At 38.0% G+C, this 19,987-nt stretch overlaps 2 protein-coding genes across 11 annotated transcripts in view; both read left to right on the top strand.

The window, feature by feature from the left end:
* The window catches only part of YAF2 (YY1 associated factor 2), a 75,846-nt gene extending 73,328 nt beyond the window's left edge, over positions 1–2,518 (top strand). For 2 of the 4 annotated variants that reach the window (XM_042992130.1, XM_042992126.1), the window contains 2 exons: positions 165–317; positions 1,152–2,518. In XM_042992130.1, coding sequence (XP_042848064.1) covers positions 165–317; positions 1,152–1,389 — 391 coding nt within the window. In that variant the 3' untranslated portion in view covers positions 1,390–2,518. Of the gene's footprint in view, positions 1–164; positions 318–1,151 lie in introns of those variants that run through there. The other 2 variants (XR_006219901.1, XM_042992127.1) reach the window with 2 other exon arrangements.
* Positions 2,519–6,225: 3,707 nt separating this feature from the next.
* GXYLT1 (glucoside xylosyltransferase 1) overlaps positions 6,226–19,987 on the top strand; it is a 57,169-nt gene continuing 43,407 nt past the window's right edge. For 5 of the 7 annotated variants that reach the window (XR_006219894.1, XM_042992114.1, XM_042992116.1 and 2 more), the window contains exon 1: positions 11,126–11,429. Coding sequence is in view for 5 of the 7 variants with exons in the window: in XM_042992114.1 (XP_042848048.1) it covers positions 11,209–11,429 (221 nt within the window). In the remaining 2 variants the exon portion in view is untranslated. Of the gene's footprint in view, positions 6,391–11,125; positions 11,430–19,987 lie in introns of those variants that run through there. The other 2 variants (XM_042992117.1, XM_042992115.1) reach the window with 2 other exon arrangements.

The raw sequence follows: 19,987 nt of genomic DNA, 5'->3' as shown, positions 1-19,987 counted from the left end.
TGTAAAATCTGTTAAATTGCACATTAAATTATCTCACATATAAGGATTTTTTGTACTTGAAAATAATGTCGTGTACCTGTATTCTTATAATCAGAGATAGTCTCATAAAGAATGTATTTTCTTAAGTTATAATAAAAAAAACTTTCTTTTTAACATGCACACAGGAAACCTCGACCTGTCTCCCAGTTGGTTGCACAGCAGGTTACCCAGCAGTTTGTGCCCCCTACACAGTCAAAGAAAGAGAAAAAAGATAAAGTAGAAAAAGAAAAGAGTGAAAAGGAAACAACTAGCAAAAAGAACAGTCATAAGAAAACCAGGTAAATTTGAAGAGTGTTTTATGGCACTTTTGAAATAATAAAACAAACCATTAATTTAATATTCTCTTTTGAAATTAATCTATTCATATACAGAGTAGAAGAGATTTTATCTCCTTTATTATAAAATATCATGAAAGTGTTTTTCTGAGTTTAAGAAGTATATTAGAAATTAAACACAGAAGCCACCATTATGAGCTTAAATGTAAGGTTTCCTTTCTCTTTCCTTTTCCCTTCCTCCCTTCCTTCCTTCTTTCCTTCCTTCCTTCCTTCCTTCCTTTTTTAGATTAAAAGACATTTGTGCTTGAGCTATTTCTTTTTTAGTCATAAAGCCAGGAGTGATATTTACAATACTGAACAGATACTTGCATGGGCTTTGACCAGTTAAAATCTTCTTGGGTACAGGCAGAATAGATAATCATGATGCCTTATTAGTGCACATCTGTGGAATAACAGCCTTACATATAACTGAGCGTTAATAGTTATCAGCTTACTCTGTGATACAACTATGTCATTACTGTCTTCAAACATTTATTTTAGTAAAACTTATAAGCTATCTGCAAAATTATGATAAAGCTATAAAAGCACAATTAAGAGACCATTGCTTCCAGAGTATCAGTTTGTCATGTTGAAGAAGATTCATCAATGATTGGTTTGATTAATGTTAATGATTTAAAACATTTAATTATACTTTTTTTTTGGCTAGTTAAACATGAATCTAGAGCCTTAAATATAGATGCATTCATTTTGTTATTTTTACCTGATTTATTCAGTATATGTTCAGAAAGTTGGTAGAAAGAGAAGCTAGTTTAAAATATAATCATTTTTTGTGTTTAGGCCAAGATTGAAAAACGTGGATCGGAGTAGTGCTCAGCATTTGGAAGTTACCGTTGGAGATCTGACAGTCATTATTACAGACTTTAAGGAGAAAACGAAGTCACCGCCTGCATCTAGTGCTGCTTCTGCAGATCAACACAGTCAGAGTGGGTCTAGCTCTGATAACACAGAGAGGGGAATGTCCAGGTCATCTTCACCCAGAGGAGAAGCCTCATCACTGAATGGAGAATCTCATTAAAGTTTATTTTCTCCAGTTTCTTAGTCACTTCTGTCATAACATGCAGATACACAGATTATGCCAAGAGGTACCACATTTTCATGACAAACATATTCATGCACAATCCATAATTTGCGTTTTACATAAGATAGAAATTTGTTAGAATTTATTGCAATCTATGCCTACCAAAAATTTCCAAACTTAACATTTTGGTCTCCACAGTTAAAGATGCCATGAAAATGTGGTTGAATTATTCATTATGCAGTGTTATTGGTAAGTCTATTTTCACTTTTAGTTTAGTGAATTCTAACACATAATTCTCTACTATTGGCATGTATGAATTTCAATTTTTATAACATAGTGCAAGCTGCCTAAATATGTATTATTTGAGAATTGTGAAACAAATAGTTATATGTATACAAGTCAAAGATCAACTTAATCAACTATTGCTGCAACAGGATTTTCTTAATGGTTATCCTCTTAAATACACCTGCTGGTACTTGGTGTGGTTAAATAGGAAAATTGTTATTAAATAAAGAATTTGTATGAACCGTTGCCAATGTTTTTGACACATTTTACTAAATTATTGTTCCTGAATTATGTTTCTGGTTTTATCTTTGTTTTTGTTTGTTTATCTTTTAAAACATTCATTATTGTAATGTTTTACTAGCAGAGTAGTAAACAATAAAACATTGATTATTTAGCTTTATAATTCAGGTTTAGTCCTCTTGTCATTGAACACTGGTATGTTTTCTGTATGAAATAAAACATTACAGTTCAAATAATTATAAACATTTGGCAAAAACAGAAAAGAAACCTGACATATTTTAAAAGCTGCAATTTTGGAAAAGCTTTAACTTAATAACAGTTTTATCACTGTTGTCTTGCCCCAAACTTGTGCAGGGTCATAGAAGTATGAATCTAATTAATACAGAATTGGGAACTGTTGCACAGACCTGGGAAATAACTAATCTTAAATCAGTTTAATTGGCCTCTTATTAAATACAATGATTTTTATGAAAATCATAGTATCCTATTTTCAGACACAACTGCCAGTTTATGCATTTATCAATATCCTGAAATTTAAAAAATATTTACAGCCCCACTTACTATTATGTAAAATTACCAATAAAATATTTTTATGACTACAGATTTTGCATTTTTGTTTACAAGAAATAATGTGTTTCATGTTGTATTTAAAAATCCAGCCTAGAAACCACACAGTACTTCTTAAATTCTCATAGGGTCTCCTGCTTCTTTTAGCCATTTGCTTAATATGTATCCACCTCTAGGAGACTTCTGGAATATAAATTAACTTAAAAACATAACCTGGATACAAAATACCACTTAAAAACACTATGATTGCATTTGAAGAACAGAAAAAAAAAAAAAAAAAAAAAAACCCGTAGACCCTGACAGTTGTGTATTTGGTGGTTTCTTGTGGTAATGTAATTTTCCGTTTAATTGCAGTACTTTTTCCAGGCACAATGGGACTGTCTTTTTTGTAAGATGCTAGTTGTGAAGTACAGTTAATTGCATACAGTAAAAGTCTGTGATTAAAACATTTATATACCTCATTCTTTAGTGTTGTTAAATGAAAAATTAAAATTTGTTTTTATTATAAGATACTTTCAATGGAGCCCCAGCTAACTGGTTATGTTCTTTTAAAACATGAAAATTTTTTGTCATGTATTATTGTTTTTCAACATGTTTCAAATGTTTCAAATTTTAGACACAGTAAAAATTACAAGTAATAATTGTAATAGGGAAAATCTTCTAATTTTTAAATCAAAACTATGCTCTGGAGGCACTGGGTCTTATGATGATCAAAAACTTTCAGGATGTATTTTAAATGGACTGTAAGAAAAATCTGACAGAAATGGGATTTTACCAGAATGGAGTATAGGCATCTTTTTATATAAGTGGAGAGTATATAGTATGGAAATTTAGAGTGCTAACTGGTGTCTGATGCTTTGAATATCTGTTCTAGAGCCTAAGTGAGCTTGAGTAAATTACTCAGGGTCTCTTCCCATCTATTAAACAGGGATAATGGTAATCAATTCTAACTCATCAAGTGGTTGTGACGATTAAATATCAATCCACATAAAATTCTTATTAATTACATGACACACACTGGTTGCTCAGTAAATGAGCCTTTACTATCTTTATAGGTAAAATCCCATTACGAAAATGCAAAAATACTCTTTGTAACAAAAATTATTTGCACACCCTCTTGGGTGACCAAAAGGATTGTGTTCTGTGGGTTACACTGAATTTTCCACATCAGATGTTTGCTCTGATCCCAGATCAGCCAACTTTCTGTTGGTATGCACTTGGAGCTAGGACAAATGAACTGAGTTGGCTAGTTTGAAATTTTGTTTTCCTCTCATTAATCACAATTATCTTCACTTGCTTTAATTTCACCCTACCTCAAATACACTTCCAAACCAGGAAACAGACCCAAATTCCACAAATATACCTAATGTTAAAATATGCAAAAAGATTCAGAGCCTGGGCTTAGTGTACATTTTAAACTCTTTTATTGATTTACCCTGTAGTTTTAGCAGTGGGTTCTTTTAACCAAATTCCATACAAAAAGAATTTGAATGTTTTTCAGAGTTTATTACCTTATTTTGATATAATTAAGAGTGAAGATATAATTTGAGGCATACCAGAAATACATATTCTTAAAACCTTTTGTATTACACAGTAGAAATAGTTGACTTAAAGGTTTTATTTTTGTTAAATGCTTTCCTAAAATTATAGTGATAGTAGACAAAGTGAAAACATTAAAAAGGAAGAGAACTTCAGCTTGTCTAAGTTGATAGCATATTTATTATCTTTCTTTTAGGCAAAAATCCTTATTGCCTAAAAATGTAGTTTCTGCATGTTCTATGCATTGATGCTAAATGGTCTAGAAGTTTTCGTTTCCACTGAGGCACTTATTTTACTTAGTTTGCTTGGTCTGCAAATTACCTCTTCTGGAATCTTTTAAAGACCTGATACAGGAATTGGCAATTGATAGGAACATCTGTACTGTACTTTGAAAATTAACTGAAAACAGAAAAGTGAATGTATAAGGAAAAGGATAAACATAAAATGATACTTTGACTTATTGGCACTGCCCTCCCCTGCCTTCAACCACAGGCACCTTCCGTTGTCTGGAACAATGAATGTAGAAAAAATTGAAGTGCAGAAAAGTCATCAGTGACAAAAATAGCTGAGCAGAATCAAAAGACACTGAAGGTTACAAAATACAGGATGTGACTGATCATTTTGTGAAAGCAGAAGGAGAAGAATGCCCTCACTGGCTGTTGAGGGTAATAGAAAATACGCCTCAGCAATATCAAAGGCAAGGAAGGATAGGAACGGGAAAAAAATGAGGGAAGGGGTAGGAGAAAAACAAACACAGCAAAAATAGGAATTAGGCCATGGGGTGCTGGGATACAATCTGGGTGGTCATAGAGAAGAATCTCTAGGAAGGCAGAACAAATAGTAGCATGTCTGTCTCTGAGAACGTTTAAAAAACATGCTGTGATCTTCATAATGAGTCTAAAGTTTCAGCTATATTTACTAGGGTAGCAATATATGTGTAGTAACTTTAAAACCATTTTCTTCAAAACCAGTTGATTTTAAGAAGCTGTCATAGAGAAGTTTTACCTTGAATTATATGAACACTTTACTTTCCTGAGTGTACATTCCCACTAGCCCAGATAATTTAAAGGTTTTTAATGTGGCCTTTATATTTATCCAGTGCAGATATTCCTGTCTTTATGGAATGGGCCCGTTCTGAAGCGCATGAAATGCCCTTAAAAGACCAGGTACTTTTATGGAAAAGTCAAGCAGAGCTCCGATAGGTTTCAGTGCTCTGGGACATGTTTCATGTTCTGAATCATTTTTCATTTTTTTTTTTTTCTTTTCTTCCACAATAGTTGTTGTGGAGTGTAGCAACTATTTTACTATTGTAATACTTTCAGTACTTTCCTGATCTAGGTTGTCTTTATATCCGTATTCAGTGAACATTTATAGGGTATATTTTGTGTGCCCAGCACTGGGCCAGGGGTTGGTTATGAAGAGGACACAGATGTGGAGCTCACATCTTAGGATCTGTAAATAAGTAATTACAAAGCCATTACTGCAACAATAAAAATATGTAAGATACAGAAGTAGCAGAGGGAGTGCTTGCCAGTTTTTTGGTTTTTGTTTGTTTGTTTTTTGTTTTTTTTTCCCCTGGAAACTCAGTTTGGTCTAAGTATCCACTGCGAGTCCACACTAAGATGTTTGGATCTCCTCTTGACAGTTGCAGCTGATAATGTTGGGTGTCAATAGTAGTTTTCTAGCTCCCATTTCATTACTCCAACTTGGATTTTCAAAGTTTAAGACTTTAAGCCGTGTAAGATTATCATTTTTTTCTATACTCCTTTTTAAAAATCAATAATCAGCTGAATGAGGTCTGCTGTTCCTTTTTGTGAAGATGATGAGGAAACATTACCCAGAATCTGAATGAAAAATTTTATTCGGACCTATTTCGGGAAAAGCTTTAATTTACGTGAGGAAATTTGCCTTTTTCTTATGGATAATGCAGATAATTTATTGATTGCCTTCCATTTCTGAGAAAAATCTCAAATTAGGCTTACTTTTAATCGAATGTAGGACTAATCGCCTGCCATGTCACTCTTGATCCAGATTTTCTAGATTCTGACACTAGTGTTTTTCCTTGTATTCGTATAAAGTTCCTCAAATCTCGTCTGTATATAAGGCTAAACAGTAATACTTTTTTTTTAAAGTTAAAGAATTGCTTCATTTCAATATGTGAAGCTAAGCCCCAATGAGAACTTTTTGCGGTGAGGTCCCAGTGAAATGGATGCTTCTGCGATTGGAATTCCTGAGGAGTGGCAGGTCTTGAGCTTACATCTGGGATTAGGTCTGCTGGTCTACCTGGAAGTAGGGAGTTTGAGTGAAAGCCACCATCTCACCCTCATGTTTCCATAACTCTTTTAGCAAGAGAATTCAGAAACTAAGGTGAGTTCCAAGATTTACTAACTTAGATTTTTTAATGTATGTTGTTTTCCCTATCCTCTTAATTTATAATAATAACAACAATGAAATGAGACTGTGTTTACTTTTGGAGTCAGCAAGATTGAGAAGAGTTGGGATACTGTGTAAAACCAATTTGGGAGAAGACTCCTACAGGACAAAATGGCAATGAAAGCATTTTTTTAAAAAAAAGGAAAGTAGGCTGAGTTCTCAGAAGAGCAAAATGATCTTGCCTTAGGACCAAGAGAATACATAAAAGTAAAAAAGAAACCAAATATAACATAGGGCTGTCTAGTGATGCAATTACTTTATAGAAAGGAATATGGGTAACACGAATTCTGATTTTATTTTTCAACTAAGAACTGGACTTCTGAATTGTGATGGTATCAGAATTCTTAATTATTTTCAGCCTTCAACTTTTGATGACCTGGGTCAGGAAAAAGATGTTGCTATTGTTGTAATTATGACCTTGATTGATGGCAGCTTCTCAGTGAACTTGTGCATGCGTGTTTTAATTCCAATTTTCCTCATGACTAAATTTCCCTACATATCTAGCTTTTAATTTTGCTGATACCATTTTAAAAAGTAGTAGATTATAATCTATTGTATTAATGGGAATGGAAGGTTCCTGAAGACTGAATGAGGGAGAATTACAGGGATGTTCCATAGCATATTCCTTACTCCCCTCCCTACTCTAGCCCCTCCATACTCTCCCTTCCTTGTGGATGGAAATGCCAGCCAATTCAGGGATCATATAGGAGCTAAGGTGTCCCCATTTATTGGTCTTCCACTGCCATGTTTTTGAATCATGTGGCCTATGAGTTTTTTGAGAATGAAGAGAAATGCTTGACACTTGCATCCTACTCAGTTCTACCTTTTCCTTACATTTACTGGTCTGAATGGATACCTAAACTGAAATACTTTCTGTTCAAACTGACAGTACTGTTTTCCAACTTCTTCCTCCAGTCCAACAAGGTTTCTAGGAAATGGACTGTGGAAAATGAGATTTCATTAGGGGCCTACTGGAAGAGAGAGTAGTTTTCACTTTTAGTCTGAGTTTCTGATTCTTTGTGCTCTGCACCTAATCTGACTTGAGTTTCACGGATTGTAAATTTTGTTTTAATCTCAATGAAGACCAGTCTAAGGGGTTTTCATATAACATGGATTTTTTCTTTTTCCTTTTACTTCTAATTTGCATCACTCAGATTAGCATTTATTTGTTCATAGTGAGACAGCATGATATAATGGAAAAAACAAACGTGTGTTGGATCCTTTAAGATTTCCATTTGAATTATGGATCTTCATTATTAGTGATGGGGTTAACAAACTTCTCTAAGTTTCAGGTTCCTTGTTTCTTAAAAGAAAATAACATCTAATTCATATAAGTGTTATAAGGATTAAATCAGATTTTGCATAGATCATTATAAACTAAAGTTATATAGAAAAGTTTTTGAAGTTTACTCTGAAAGGATATAGAGTTTACCTTTTCCCCAGGAAAATGATTTTTAAAAAAATACTAAAAGGTAGACAGAAATGGGACGGGAATGCTGAACAGAACCCTACATTTGCTATAGAGTGACTTTGAGAATATTTATGAAAAAAATAAAAACATTAAATATCAGTTATGTATTCAAAATGTACTAGGAGCTGTAGGAATAATCAAGATTGATCTTTTGAATATAAAATTCTTGAAATTTGTATTATCCTGTATCTGAGAGTTTTCTAGATCATGGAAGAGGTCTCTATTTAAACAACAAACATTGCTACTTTTAAATTTCTTTTTGTCCACCTAAATTAACTTTTTGACAGGATGAAGGGAAGATGAATATTGATTAAAAATTTGTATATAGTCAGCCTTTCACTAGAGAATTAAGAGTGTGGTCTAGAGATGAAAAAGTAGACTCAGGAGTACATACATACAGTGAATGAAAGAAATACGTAACTGATATGACCTCAAAAATATTTAAGTCATTTTCTATATTTAAAATTAATTTAAGAATATAAAAATATGCAGGTGTGCCTGGGTGGCTCAGTCGGTTAAGTGTCTGCCTTCCTTTGGCTCAAGTCATGATCTCTTGGTTTGTTGAGTTCGAGCCCCGCATCTGTGCTGACAGCTCAGAGCCTGGAGCCTGCTTCAGATTCTTTGTCTCCCTCTCTGTCTCTGCCCCTCCCCTGCTTACATTCTGTCTGTCTCTCTTTCTTAAAAATAAACAGACATTTAAAAATATATACAAAAATGTGTGAATCCTGGAAATGATCAGAAGGGCATGCACACAGCTCCTTATACTCCAAGACAGCCAGTTAAGACTGTGGGTAATACAAAAATATTTACTAATTTTGGAATGCCTTATATATTTTTTCAACAGAATTTCCTTTTTAGTTACAGAATTAAAAACCTAAGGGGTGTGATATGGTCCAGAACCCTGATGTCAAGTAAACGGATGATTATTCTTCCAGATATGCTCTTCCCATAAATTGTTGAAGAATGAAAATTGCCATTTCAGTATTTTAACAATCTGTGGGTCATTAAATTATTCTTTATTTTTACTACATTTAGTTTCTTTGTTGAAATAGAGAACAATTGTGGTAGGCATCTCTTTAAACATCCTTGATCTATTTGAGTACTAGCTCTTACTCTAGTTTCTTGGTAATATAACCTTTAGTTTTCTCTCTCAAAATCTATTTTCCATTCTTACAACTGCTTTTGCGATCCATCTTTGTACTTCGTTGAGTTTATCTTTATTTCTCTAAGAATTGTAAGGTGTAGTAGAAGGATTAATTTATTATTGTCATCATTCTTACTTGCCTGTCATCCCTTTGAGGGCAGTACATTTTAGCCCCTTGTCTGGCATGTAGAATATATTCAATAAATGTTTACTGAATGAATAAGTGTATGTTTTAATTCTACTTACACATCTTGATAGCATGCTAGTTTTCATTTTTTTTTGTCAGGTAAGGCAAGAAATTTCATCTTTATAGAGGAAACTGAGGCTTAAATTTCTTTAGTGCCTTTCCATGGTCACGAGCCAGCAGTGTTTTGTGTAGGGATTCCAAATGGAGAACTAGTGTTAAATTACATAGCATTTCCCCACTTTGATTCTCATGGCCAAACTCTTCAAAGCTCCAAATGCAATTTGAACAGTTTAACAGCATGATTTTTCTCCACGAGGTGTGTAAGTGTATGTGTGTGTGTGTGTGTGTGTGTGTGTGTGTGTGTGTGTGTGTGTGTGTTTAAAGCCAGCTTCCTTTCCCTCACTTTTTGGCACTGCTTTCTGGCTCCAATCTCAATTTCTGTCCCAGCCTCCACACTGAGGCCAGAAACTGCTCTCTAAAAGGCAAATGTGATCATGTTACTTACTAATTTAAAAACCCTTCAGTGGTTCACCCACTCTGCTAGATTACGTTCAAACTTCTTGGCATACTAAACAAGGCACTCAAATATCCGGCCCCTTCAACAGTCTTATCACTCATCATACCCTCCTTTGCATTCACTTAGCTGGTGGTATCGAACTTCTCAGCTTCCCAGACACAAGAACCTGTTTCATTGATACCTCAGCCTGCAATTCCTTCCCTTACCCCACCCAAGACTCTGGGTCCATTTTTACTATGAAGTGTCTTTTGAGCATGCCCTCAGTAGAACTGATGGCTCCTTTCTGTGTTTGCCCACACCTTTACAGGCTTATATCCTAATGTCTGTATTCTAGTAGTACACATATTTATAAGTCCCACATATTTACTCATTGTCCCTTATTGACACTTATTTATAAGTCCCACTTAACTTACGAATTTATTTACTGTCCCACCCTATGCCCAGCTAGGTGTCTTTATACCTTTATACCCCAAGGCATAGCGCTTGGCACAGTGATGCTTTATAAACGTTCAACAAATGAATGGAGTGTTTATATGGCTGAAGAAGAGGGAGAAGAAATGGAAAGCTAAAGAGAAAGCCCTTTAGGGAGAATATTAATTGCTACGGACATGCAAATGATGAGTTGTAAAGAAGGTGAAAAAAAGATGCAATAGAGAGCACCTTAGCCGAACATGCCCGTAACAAGTTCACTGGGAGGCAGGATATGCATACTCAACAGCATTACGACGTAATTAAATATCTGGATGAAAATGGCTCGTAGAGTATTAAAGAAACTTAGAGGCTGGGGAAGTCCCTGCTGAGGAAGATGGAACTGAAAAATGGCTTAATCAAATAAATGCCTTCCAAGTGCAAGGCGTTTTTCGTGCGTTAAGCAGTTTAATCTTTGCCACCACCCTATCATGAGGATATGATCTCCGTTTTAGAGATGAAGAAACATGCTCAAGAGAATTTAAGTTGCTCAACGTCACAAACTACTATGTGTTAGAACCATAATCTGAATTTGGGTCAGCTGTCTCCAGCGTCTCGTTTATTTTGCCACACTTCTCCTCTTCGGTTTGGAGCCACCAGGGTCAGGATTTACCTGCTCCGCATTTCTTCGGTGTTCGCCTCGGACTCCAGTGCGCCAAGGTCTCGCCCACTCATTGCGCCTGCGCGTCCCGCAGCTACCAGCTCCCCACCACCCCCTGGGAGGGGCCCACGGCGGCGGAGGCGGGGTCAGGCTAGCGGCGGGTTGTCAGCCCGCCGACGAAGGTGGTTGGGCGGGGCGAGAGGGGGGAAAAGAAGGAAGGAGGGGCGGGCGCGAGGCCGCGGCGGAGGAGGAACTTGTGGCTGCGGCTGCGCCGTGCTGTTCCCTTCGCTCCAGTTCGCCGGGCGGGCGCGGTGCGGCGCGGCGGCTGCGGCGGCTGAGGCGGCTGAGGCGCGGGTCCGGGGCGATGCGGCGCTACCTGCGCATCGTGGTGCTGTGCCTGGCCTGCGGCTTCTGCTCGCTCCTCTACGCCTTCAGCCAGCTCGCCGTGTCCCTGGAGGAAGGAGCGGGCGGCGGTGGCGGGAAGCCGCAGGCCGCAGCGGCTTCCTGGCTCGCGGGCGGCGGACGCGGCGGCGCGAGAGGGGTGGGCAGCGCGGGCCCCGCAGCGCATCCCGGCCGGTCAGACAGGTACGGTCTGTTCCCGGTCTGGGGGCCGAGGCCGGGAAGGGAGGAGCGGCGGGCGCGGGGACGCGGGGCTTGGCCTGGCCCGGACAGCTCCCCGGTCAGTGCCGCGCCACCCGTCCCCGCGCCTCCCGCTTTGCCGCCGTCCGTGACCCCGTCTCTCATTTCCCTCCTTCCCCTCCATCCGGGGGTAGCTCCGCCGGAGAGCACCCCATGCTCTTTGTGTTTGCCCTCTGACCCATTCCTTATGCGCCTTTAAAGCAGATAGAAATTAATTTTCAACTTTTAATTGACAGTTGCTTTTTTTTTTTTTTTCCTTAAAGAATTCTTTGAAAGTAAAAGGTGCCCCACAAAAGCCTTCTTGCTGTTTGGCTAGTGGGAATTCCCTCTTGTTTCCATGGAGTTCAAGTTGAGATATTTAAACATCAGGCTGGCGCCCTAGTTCAATTTTTTCCCCTTCTCTTGAATGGGGCGTCCAATTTTTGTGTGTTAACGCCTACATTTTCATTATTAGTTAGTGAAATCTGGACAGAGCTTTTATGCGTAGTTTGAATTTTTCTTTAGGAAGCAATCGGTCTGTTCTGAAACTTACAGCCAGTTAAGAAAAATCAGCGATGCTTAACATGCTCACGTGTTTTGTGGGATGGGATGTCTTTCTCTAAAAATCGGTGTTTGAAAAGAAGCATAGTGACTTACGTGGATTTGCACAAATCACTGCCAGAGTTGGAATCACCGTGAGATTTAAAGGAAAAAAGAATGCGACGCACTATGAATGCTTAACAAAACCTGAGCGTTTGCACTTCCTTGAAAAATAGGCTTCTTTATTTGTGAGCACCTCTCTGGGAATCTGGGAAGGACTCAGTGCTCCCTTAGTAAGAGGCAAAGGCTGCTTTGATACGGGAAAGCATAGGGTTGGTGAGACGAAGGAGTGCAGGTCTGCTGCAGGCTGTTTAACATTCTTCTGAGAGTTGATGGCCCCTTTCAAAATGAAAGGACGTTTGGGCAGAGGAGCAGCATGGGAAAGCAGGATTGTCATGTTTTGTACCCAATGATTTGATTGCAGTCTGGCTAATTCCTGACTATTCATAAAAGCAGAACTGCTTCCAGTCAGGTGTGGGAGAGGCAGTGAGTGACGACCTGAGTGAGCTCATGAAAAATGAGGCTCATGAAAAGCTGCTCATGGTCTATTATGTGATTGTGAAGCGCTTAAAATTATTTCTGTATTGGGTAGAATTGTAAGGAAGCAACATTTTAATCAAAACACTGTATGAAATTGGACAGTCTCTACACCCAACGTGAGGCTGGAGAATTCTTAGATCTGGGTTCTTCATTTTAGATATTATCTAAAAAAAATTTTTTTAATGTTTATTTTTGAGAGAGACACTGCACAGAGCACAAGTGGGGGAGGGGCAGAGAGAGAGAGGGAGACACAGAATCGGAAGCAGGCTCCAGGTTCTGAGCTGTTGGCACAGAGCCGGATGCGGGGCTTGAACCCATGAACCACGAGATCAGGACCTGAGCCACCCAGGCACTCCTACATTTTTAAAGATTTCTCATAGAGTTTGGCCAGCTTTTTGACTACCACAGGATAAAGAGTAAGTGTCCATCTTTAACCTCTCTTCTTGTGTATAAATCATTTGACCAAGGTCCAGAAGGCATCAGTAATTGGACCAGAATTGTATTCTTTGATCCTTCAGTGCTCTTTCTGTAAAGTTTCTGTGTGTGATAAGAATCTAGTCTGAGTAATCTTTCATCAGCGGAAAATGGGGTGTGAGGCAAGCAACATTTTTATTTGGTAGGACTCGATTGCCATTGCAGTCTTACTGTTTTGAAGCAGTCTTACCTGCAAGACTGAAACTATTAATTTCCTTCATTCATTTAAAATACGGGATTTAGGGGCGCCTGGATGGCTTAGTAGGTTGAGCGTCTGACTTAGGCTCAGGTCCTGATCTCATGGTTCGTGAGTTCCAGCCCTGAATCGTGCTCTCTGCTGTCAGTACACAGCCTGCTTTGGATCCTCTGTCCCCCTCTCTCTCTGCCCCTCCACTGCTTGCGTTCTCTTCCAAAAATAAACAAACATTAAAACAACAAACATGGGGTCTAGGTTATATCCAGTAGGTTTTACTGCTCAGATCTTATGGAAAGTATTCATTGCACAAATTCCATGACAATAAAGTACTTGGAAGGGTCCTTCCAAGTTCTCCAAGTAAAATTTCTGAAATGATCTGTTAATTAATGTATCTGGTTTGAATCCATTATTTTGATATTTAGAAAATGTGCAGGTCTTAGAGTCAGACAAACCTGTGTTCATACTCTCTGCTGTGAAACCTTGACCACCTCTCTATTTCAGTTTTCTCACCTGTAAAATGTAGGTAATAACTTACCTTAATTTATAATAGAATCCTTAGTTGTCAGTGATTAAAATCCAGTACAACCAACTTAAGCAAAACAGTTATTTATTGGCTTACGTGGGTTGCTGGCAGGAGGAAAAATGAAAGGAAATGCCCGGGCAGCTCCAGGGACCTTAAGGACTAGGACTCTTATTTTCTTCACTGTAGAAAGGCTTTATTCATGAGCTCTTTCTTTGGGGTGTTTCTTCTCAAATCTCAAAAATTTCTAGGAAAAGGCTCCGGATTTTCTGGGAAATTTCAAAATTCTAGGAATTTCAAAAATTTCCAGGAAGAGGCTTTAGATTTTCTGGCAATTTCTAGGAAAAGGCTCTGGATTTGTTTATATCACATGTCCATCCAGGGACAAGTCGGTGTTGTCTAGCATGGGGATCTCTGATTCTCAGGGTCTGTGTCATTTGCACATCCTTGTGGTAGACAGGATAACGTGAGTGGTGTTGGAGATGAGTGGTGTCTTACGAGAGGGGAATGCTGGCTAGGCAGAGGCTCTGCCACATAGAGAAACTCTCTCAAGCTGTTTGATACTGACGGACTCTTGGCTAAGGTATTCAATGTAAAGCAGTTATTATTATCAGACATCAGGACTTCCGTAGAGGGGATTAGTCTATTTTGTGACTTTACTCAGAGTGATTAAATTCTCACATTTCACTGATAAGTCTTGAGGGTGATCATCAAGATCTCATCTTATTGTGGCTGTGTGGTGGTGTGAAGGGGGGGGGGGAATCAAAAAACTAGTAAACATTTGAGTGAGAACCATTTCTGGACCCATCATTCTGTTGGTATATAGTCCCCTCACTCTTTCAGATCTGGTTAGGCCATCGAGTTCTCATTTTTGCTGGGTCTTGTGAATACTAGTAGGATATACTAAGCATCTTTAGGGCTTTGGAGCCAGACTCCAGCGTTGCCATATGCTTGGCTGTATGAACCTTGAATACATTTCCTCATCAGTTAGATTAGAGATAAGAGAATCTGTGATACTGGATTGTTTGTGAGAATTGAAATGAAGTAGTTGGAATAGGTTACTGAGTATGGTACCTGGCACAGTAAAACCGTACCTAATATGCTGATGGTTTCAGTCATTTAAAATTTTTTTTAAGAATAGAATCCATTTTCCTTTTTAATGTTTATTAATTTATTTTGAGAGAGAACGAGAGTGTGAGAGCAGGGGAGGGACAGAGAGAGGAAGAGAGAGAATCCAGGCAAGCTCCATGCTCAGCTCAGAGCCTGACACAGGGCTCTATTGCAGCGAGATCATGACCTGAGCCAAAACCAAGTCAGATGCTTAACTGACTGAGCCACCCAGGTGCCCCTCAATCATTTAAATTTTAATCATTAAAAAAATGTTTTTTCTGACTTCTGGGAAAAATCCTGTCCTCAGGCCCCAGTCCAGACCTGTTTAAACCAGAATACCCGTTAGTGGGGTCTGGGAATCTATATTTTAGATATGTGCCCCAGGTTATTGTTACAAAACCAAATATTAAGAACCACTAATTTAGCTGACAATGGTTTGACCCTCTATTTTTAGTACAGAATTTTTTTTCCTTCTTCTCTGCAGTCATTTTTGAAGAGAGGAGTTCAGACAGTGAATAGTGAAACAAATTACTTACTAAAGCCACCTTCATCTTCTATAAAAGCAGTACGTTGCACTTGTGTTTTAGTTCATTGGCGATCGTACTTCACGTGGCTGTGAAGTGCTTAGCACAAACCTGACTAGTAATTAATTAAAATAATGGTCTGTGCTTTTGGAGGGGAAACTGATTAGGCTAACAACAAAAAATGTGAACTTTTTGATTTAGGAATCCTGTTTTAACACATTAAGGTTATTATCTGTGTTGTTCCTGTTGGAAATACTTCCCCCCACATATTGACTTAACCTGTTTTTCAGTGTATTGGCATTTCTGTGTATTCAAATTGGCAGTTCTTTATCATTTTCATTTTTGTCATGCATAGAAGAACTTTCTACTGGGGAGTTTCCCCCCCTTTTTTTAACATTTAAATTTGTTAAAATGTTTATTTTTGAGAGAGAGGGAGGGAGCATGAACAGGGGAGGGGCAGAGAAAGAAGGAGAGGGAGAATCCAAAGCAGGCTCTGTGCTGTAAGTGCAAAGCCAGACATGGGTCTCGAACCCATGAACTGTGAGATCATGACCTCAGCTGAAGTCTGATGCTCAACCGACTAAGCCACCCAGTGCCCTATAACAATTAAATCTTTTAATCCAGGGGTGGATTAAAACGCTCAGTTGATCGTCTAACTCTTGATTTCAGTTTAGATCATGATCCCAGCACTGTGGGACTGAGCCCTGCGTGGGGCTCCACACTAAGCGTGGAGCCTGTTTAAAATTCTCTTTCCCTCTCTCTCTCTCTCTCTCTCTCTCTCTCTCTCTCTCTCTCTCTCTCTCTCTCTTCCCCCCACCCCTCTGAGAGCTCATGTGCTCGCGCGCACTCTCTCTCTGTCTCAAATAAATTAAAAAAAATTTTAAATCCTTAACCCAGTCCCCCCCCCCCCCACCAGGAGAGGGTTGGGTACAATGGGAAGCTAACCTACTTTTGAAATGGATAAGTAATTGTTCATTGCCATATGTATATAAGCAGTCCTTTCACATTGAGTATTCATGAAATTAGAGATTTGAGAGAAAGACCTGACGTAGCTAGACATTGTTGTCTGGAGGCAATTTTTAGTTGAAAATGAGTGACCCAGGCACTGATCTTCAAGTAATGCTGATTTGTCAGTATCATGGGAATGGTCTCCTCTAATGTGGTCACGAGCATCTCTGTTTCTCTTGCCACAGTCCCAGAGCAGGTATCTGTGCCTTGAAATTGCATGGGTGGCTCACAGCATTTCGTTCAGACTTCCACATTCTTTTGCTGGATATGCCCAAACTTATCCCTGACTGTAAGGTGTACATGGTTTTCACTAAAGCCTCAAGACTATCATGGACATTTTGAAATGAAAAATACCCTTTCCAGTTTAAAATTATAGAAGACCTTCTCTTACTAGATTTAAGGAAACTTCAAGTTTGAGAACTGTTACTGTGGAGAGTATTATATAATTAATTAAATGCTCGGCTTAATCCCAAGCATGAAATGTCTCAGCTCTTCAAGTACTGAAATTTTGGGGAATTTTGTTTTTGATCTTTTTTATTTAAAAAAAATTTTTTTAAATGTTTTTATTTATTTTTGAAGGAGAGAGAGAGACAGAGCATGAGCAGGGGAGGAGCAGAGAGAGAGAGACACAGAATTTGAAGCAGGCTTCAGGCTCTAAGCTGTCAGCACAGAGCCCGATGCGGGGCTTGAACCCACAAATTGTGAGATCATGACCTGAGCTGAAGCCAGACACTCAACCAACTGACCCACCCAGGCGCCTCTATTTTTTAACTTTTAAAATAAATATTATTTCACAGGAAATTGCAGAGATAACCTTGTATCAGTCACTCCATTTCCCCTAATAGTGGGATCTTAATCTCTGTGAGCATAGTACAATACTAATACAACTGGAATATATGTGTTTCAATATAGTACAATATTGTAACCCCAGAAATTGACATTGTACAGCCCATAGACTATATTCAGATATCACCAGTTTTACATGTGTTCGTGTATGTATGTGTAGTTTCATGCAGTTTTATCACATATGTAAATTCGTGTAACCACCCACACAGTCAGGATACTGGACTGTGTTATTACCACAAAGATCCCTTGTGCTACCCTTTCATCATCACTTTGGAGACAAGCCACCTGGAACTAGAAACATTACACTATATGAAATTTGAGGAGGAGTCATAGTAAAGTTTATTTCAACTTCCTCTACAATGAAGATTTGCTTTTATGGACTTCATTGATTTTTGGATGTCACTGTTTACTGAAGACATACCCACTTAACTCAACTTACAGTTTTGCCCCATTAAAATTAATCAGTTGAATTACCTCTTTGAAAATTGAACTGTATTTCTGATATTTCGTTTTCAATAATTTTAAGGAATAAAAGCAAAAGCAGCTAATAATTAGAACATGGATAACTACCTTTTCTTTCCCAGTATTTTTTAATATTATTTTTTTGTGGCCTAAAGTACAGTTGCTATCTGTCTCCATATTAGTTGTTTTTTTCTAATTTTTGCTTGTAATAACAGTTGCTGGTACGTAATGAGTTTCTACTCTCTATTTTAATCTTTGACTATTTTTTCATAAGTGAGAGAATGTAAGTTTGAGAAATAAGAAACATTAAATTATGGTACCTCTTGCCAGTAGCACATTAGTGTTTTATGATTTTTTTTAAATAGTAAGAGGCATGTATACTCCCTAGTGCATATTTTTATATTTCCATTAAAGAAAGACAGGAAGATATCCCTAAACTGTGTTTTCAGACATTGAGTTATGGTCAAGAAACTTACCTAAAACTTGATTTTTTTTTTCCCTGCAGTTTCATCTGCATTAATTACTTTAGAGTGATTACATGATCTAGCAATTCCCCTTGTAGGTATATATGCAAGAGAATTGAAAACATATGTTCAGAGAAAAATTGTAAATGAATGTTTATAGCAGCATTATTTGTAATAGCCAAAAGATGGAAAACAACCCAAATGTCTATAAACTGATGAATGACTAAACAAAATGTGGCATATCCATCCATTATTAGGGCATAAAAAGTATTGAAGTGTACTGATAAATGCTATAGTAGATGAGCCTTGAAAATAATTCGAGTCAGACTGAAAGAAGTCAAACTTGAGAGACCACATATTGTATGATTTCATGTACATGAAATATTCACAACAGGCAAATCTATAGAGACCAAAGATAGATATTGTGGTTGCCTAGGTCTCAGAGGTTGAAGAGTGCAACTGGAGGCAGAAAATGGTATTATTACATAATTTCAGTGGATAATTTTTATGGAAGAATTTAATTGGGGAGTTATTTTTCTTGAGACTTAATTTTCCATTTCCATTTTTCATTTCCATTTTCTACTCTTGTAAGGTTTAACAGGAGGACATGGAATAGCCAGATTAGTTATGGCCTTCCTGAAACAAAGGTGCACTGTAGGTGTTGAGTCTGAGTAAATTGTGGATTTGTTTAAAGAAAGCAGTGATAATGCCTGTATCTGAAAGATGGAGATACATGTTTGAACAAGTTTGTTGTGAGGCTTAAGTGGATGTGAAAGCACTTGACTCTGAAAAGAACTCTGTTGTTAACACCACCACTGAGCCTGTGTCTCATATGGAAAGGCAAGACTTAAAAAATACATAACTGTTCCTGGGAGGGGACAGATGTTCGTGGGTTTTACTGGTCTGCATATATTTTCTTTTTTCTTTTATTTCCTGCTTTTGCAGCCTTTTAAATTAAGATATGTTGGGCTTGAAAATGGTGTCTCTGTAAAGGTAAACCAAATTACAATGTAATTTTTTTCCATTGATTTTAAAATTCCAACTGGAGGTTTTTATGCAGGAGTATACAGAATTATTGAGGCGGCATTTTAAAAACTATCTGTGCCCCACCCTGTTCTCAGATATTCTGATTTAATGGGTCTGGTATGGGGCTCTCTGGGTGGTTTCCCTGTGCAGCCTGGGTTCGAGATCCCCTGCCCTAGACTGTTGGCATTTGTGAGAGGTGTGATCAGAGATCTTTGCAAACTGAAATTTCATCTTTTGCTGTAAAGACAGTAACCTATAATTGAATTTATAGCGACAGAAAACAAAGTTACATGGTGAGGCGGCATGAAATGACCTGGTTTAGAGACTCACTCTGATTTCATACTTGCTTTAGTACGCAGGCCTCACATTGCAGTGAATTTCAAATGAAACTATTGTTTTGGAAAAGAGTAACAATAAAAAAAACCAAAAACATACTTTTTGTAATGTGAGGTGTTGTAGCTGTTGTTGTTTAGCTCTGACCTGCAGTCTAAGCAGAAAGACTGTACTTATAACTTCAGTTTAGCTTGTGTAATATAGCAGAACGAAGATGATATAGATAATGAAACTGAGCCATGGATGTCAGCTTGATTTTTTTTTTTAATGTTTGTTTATTTATTTTGAGAGGGAGAGAGGGGGAGGGGCAGAGAGAGAAGGAGAGACAGAATCCCTAGCAGGCTCCGTGCTGTCAGTGCAGAGCCTGATGCAGGGCTCGATTCCATGAATCATGACATCATGACCTGAACTGAAATCAAGAG

The sequence above is a fragment of the Panthera tigris genome, chromosome B4 (genome assembly GCF_018350195.1).
Source record: "Panthera tigris isolate Pti1 chromosome B4, P.tigris_Pti1_mat1.1, whole genome shotgun sequence".
Lineage (NCBI taxonomy): Eukaryota > Metazoa > Chordata > Mammalia > Carnivora > Felidae > Panthera > Panthera tigris.
Note: the sequence above shows the minus strand (reverse complement) of the source record. Positions and strands in the feature narration are given on the sequence as shown.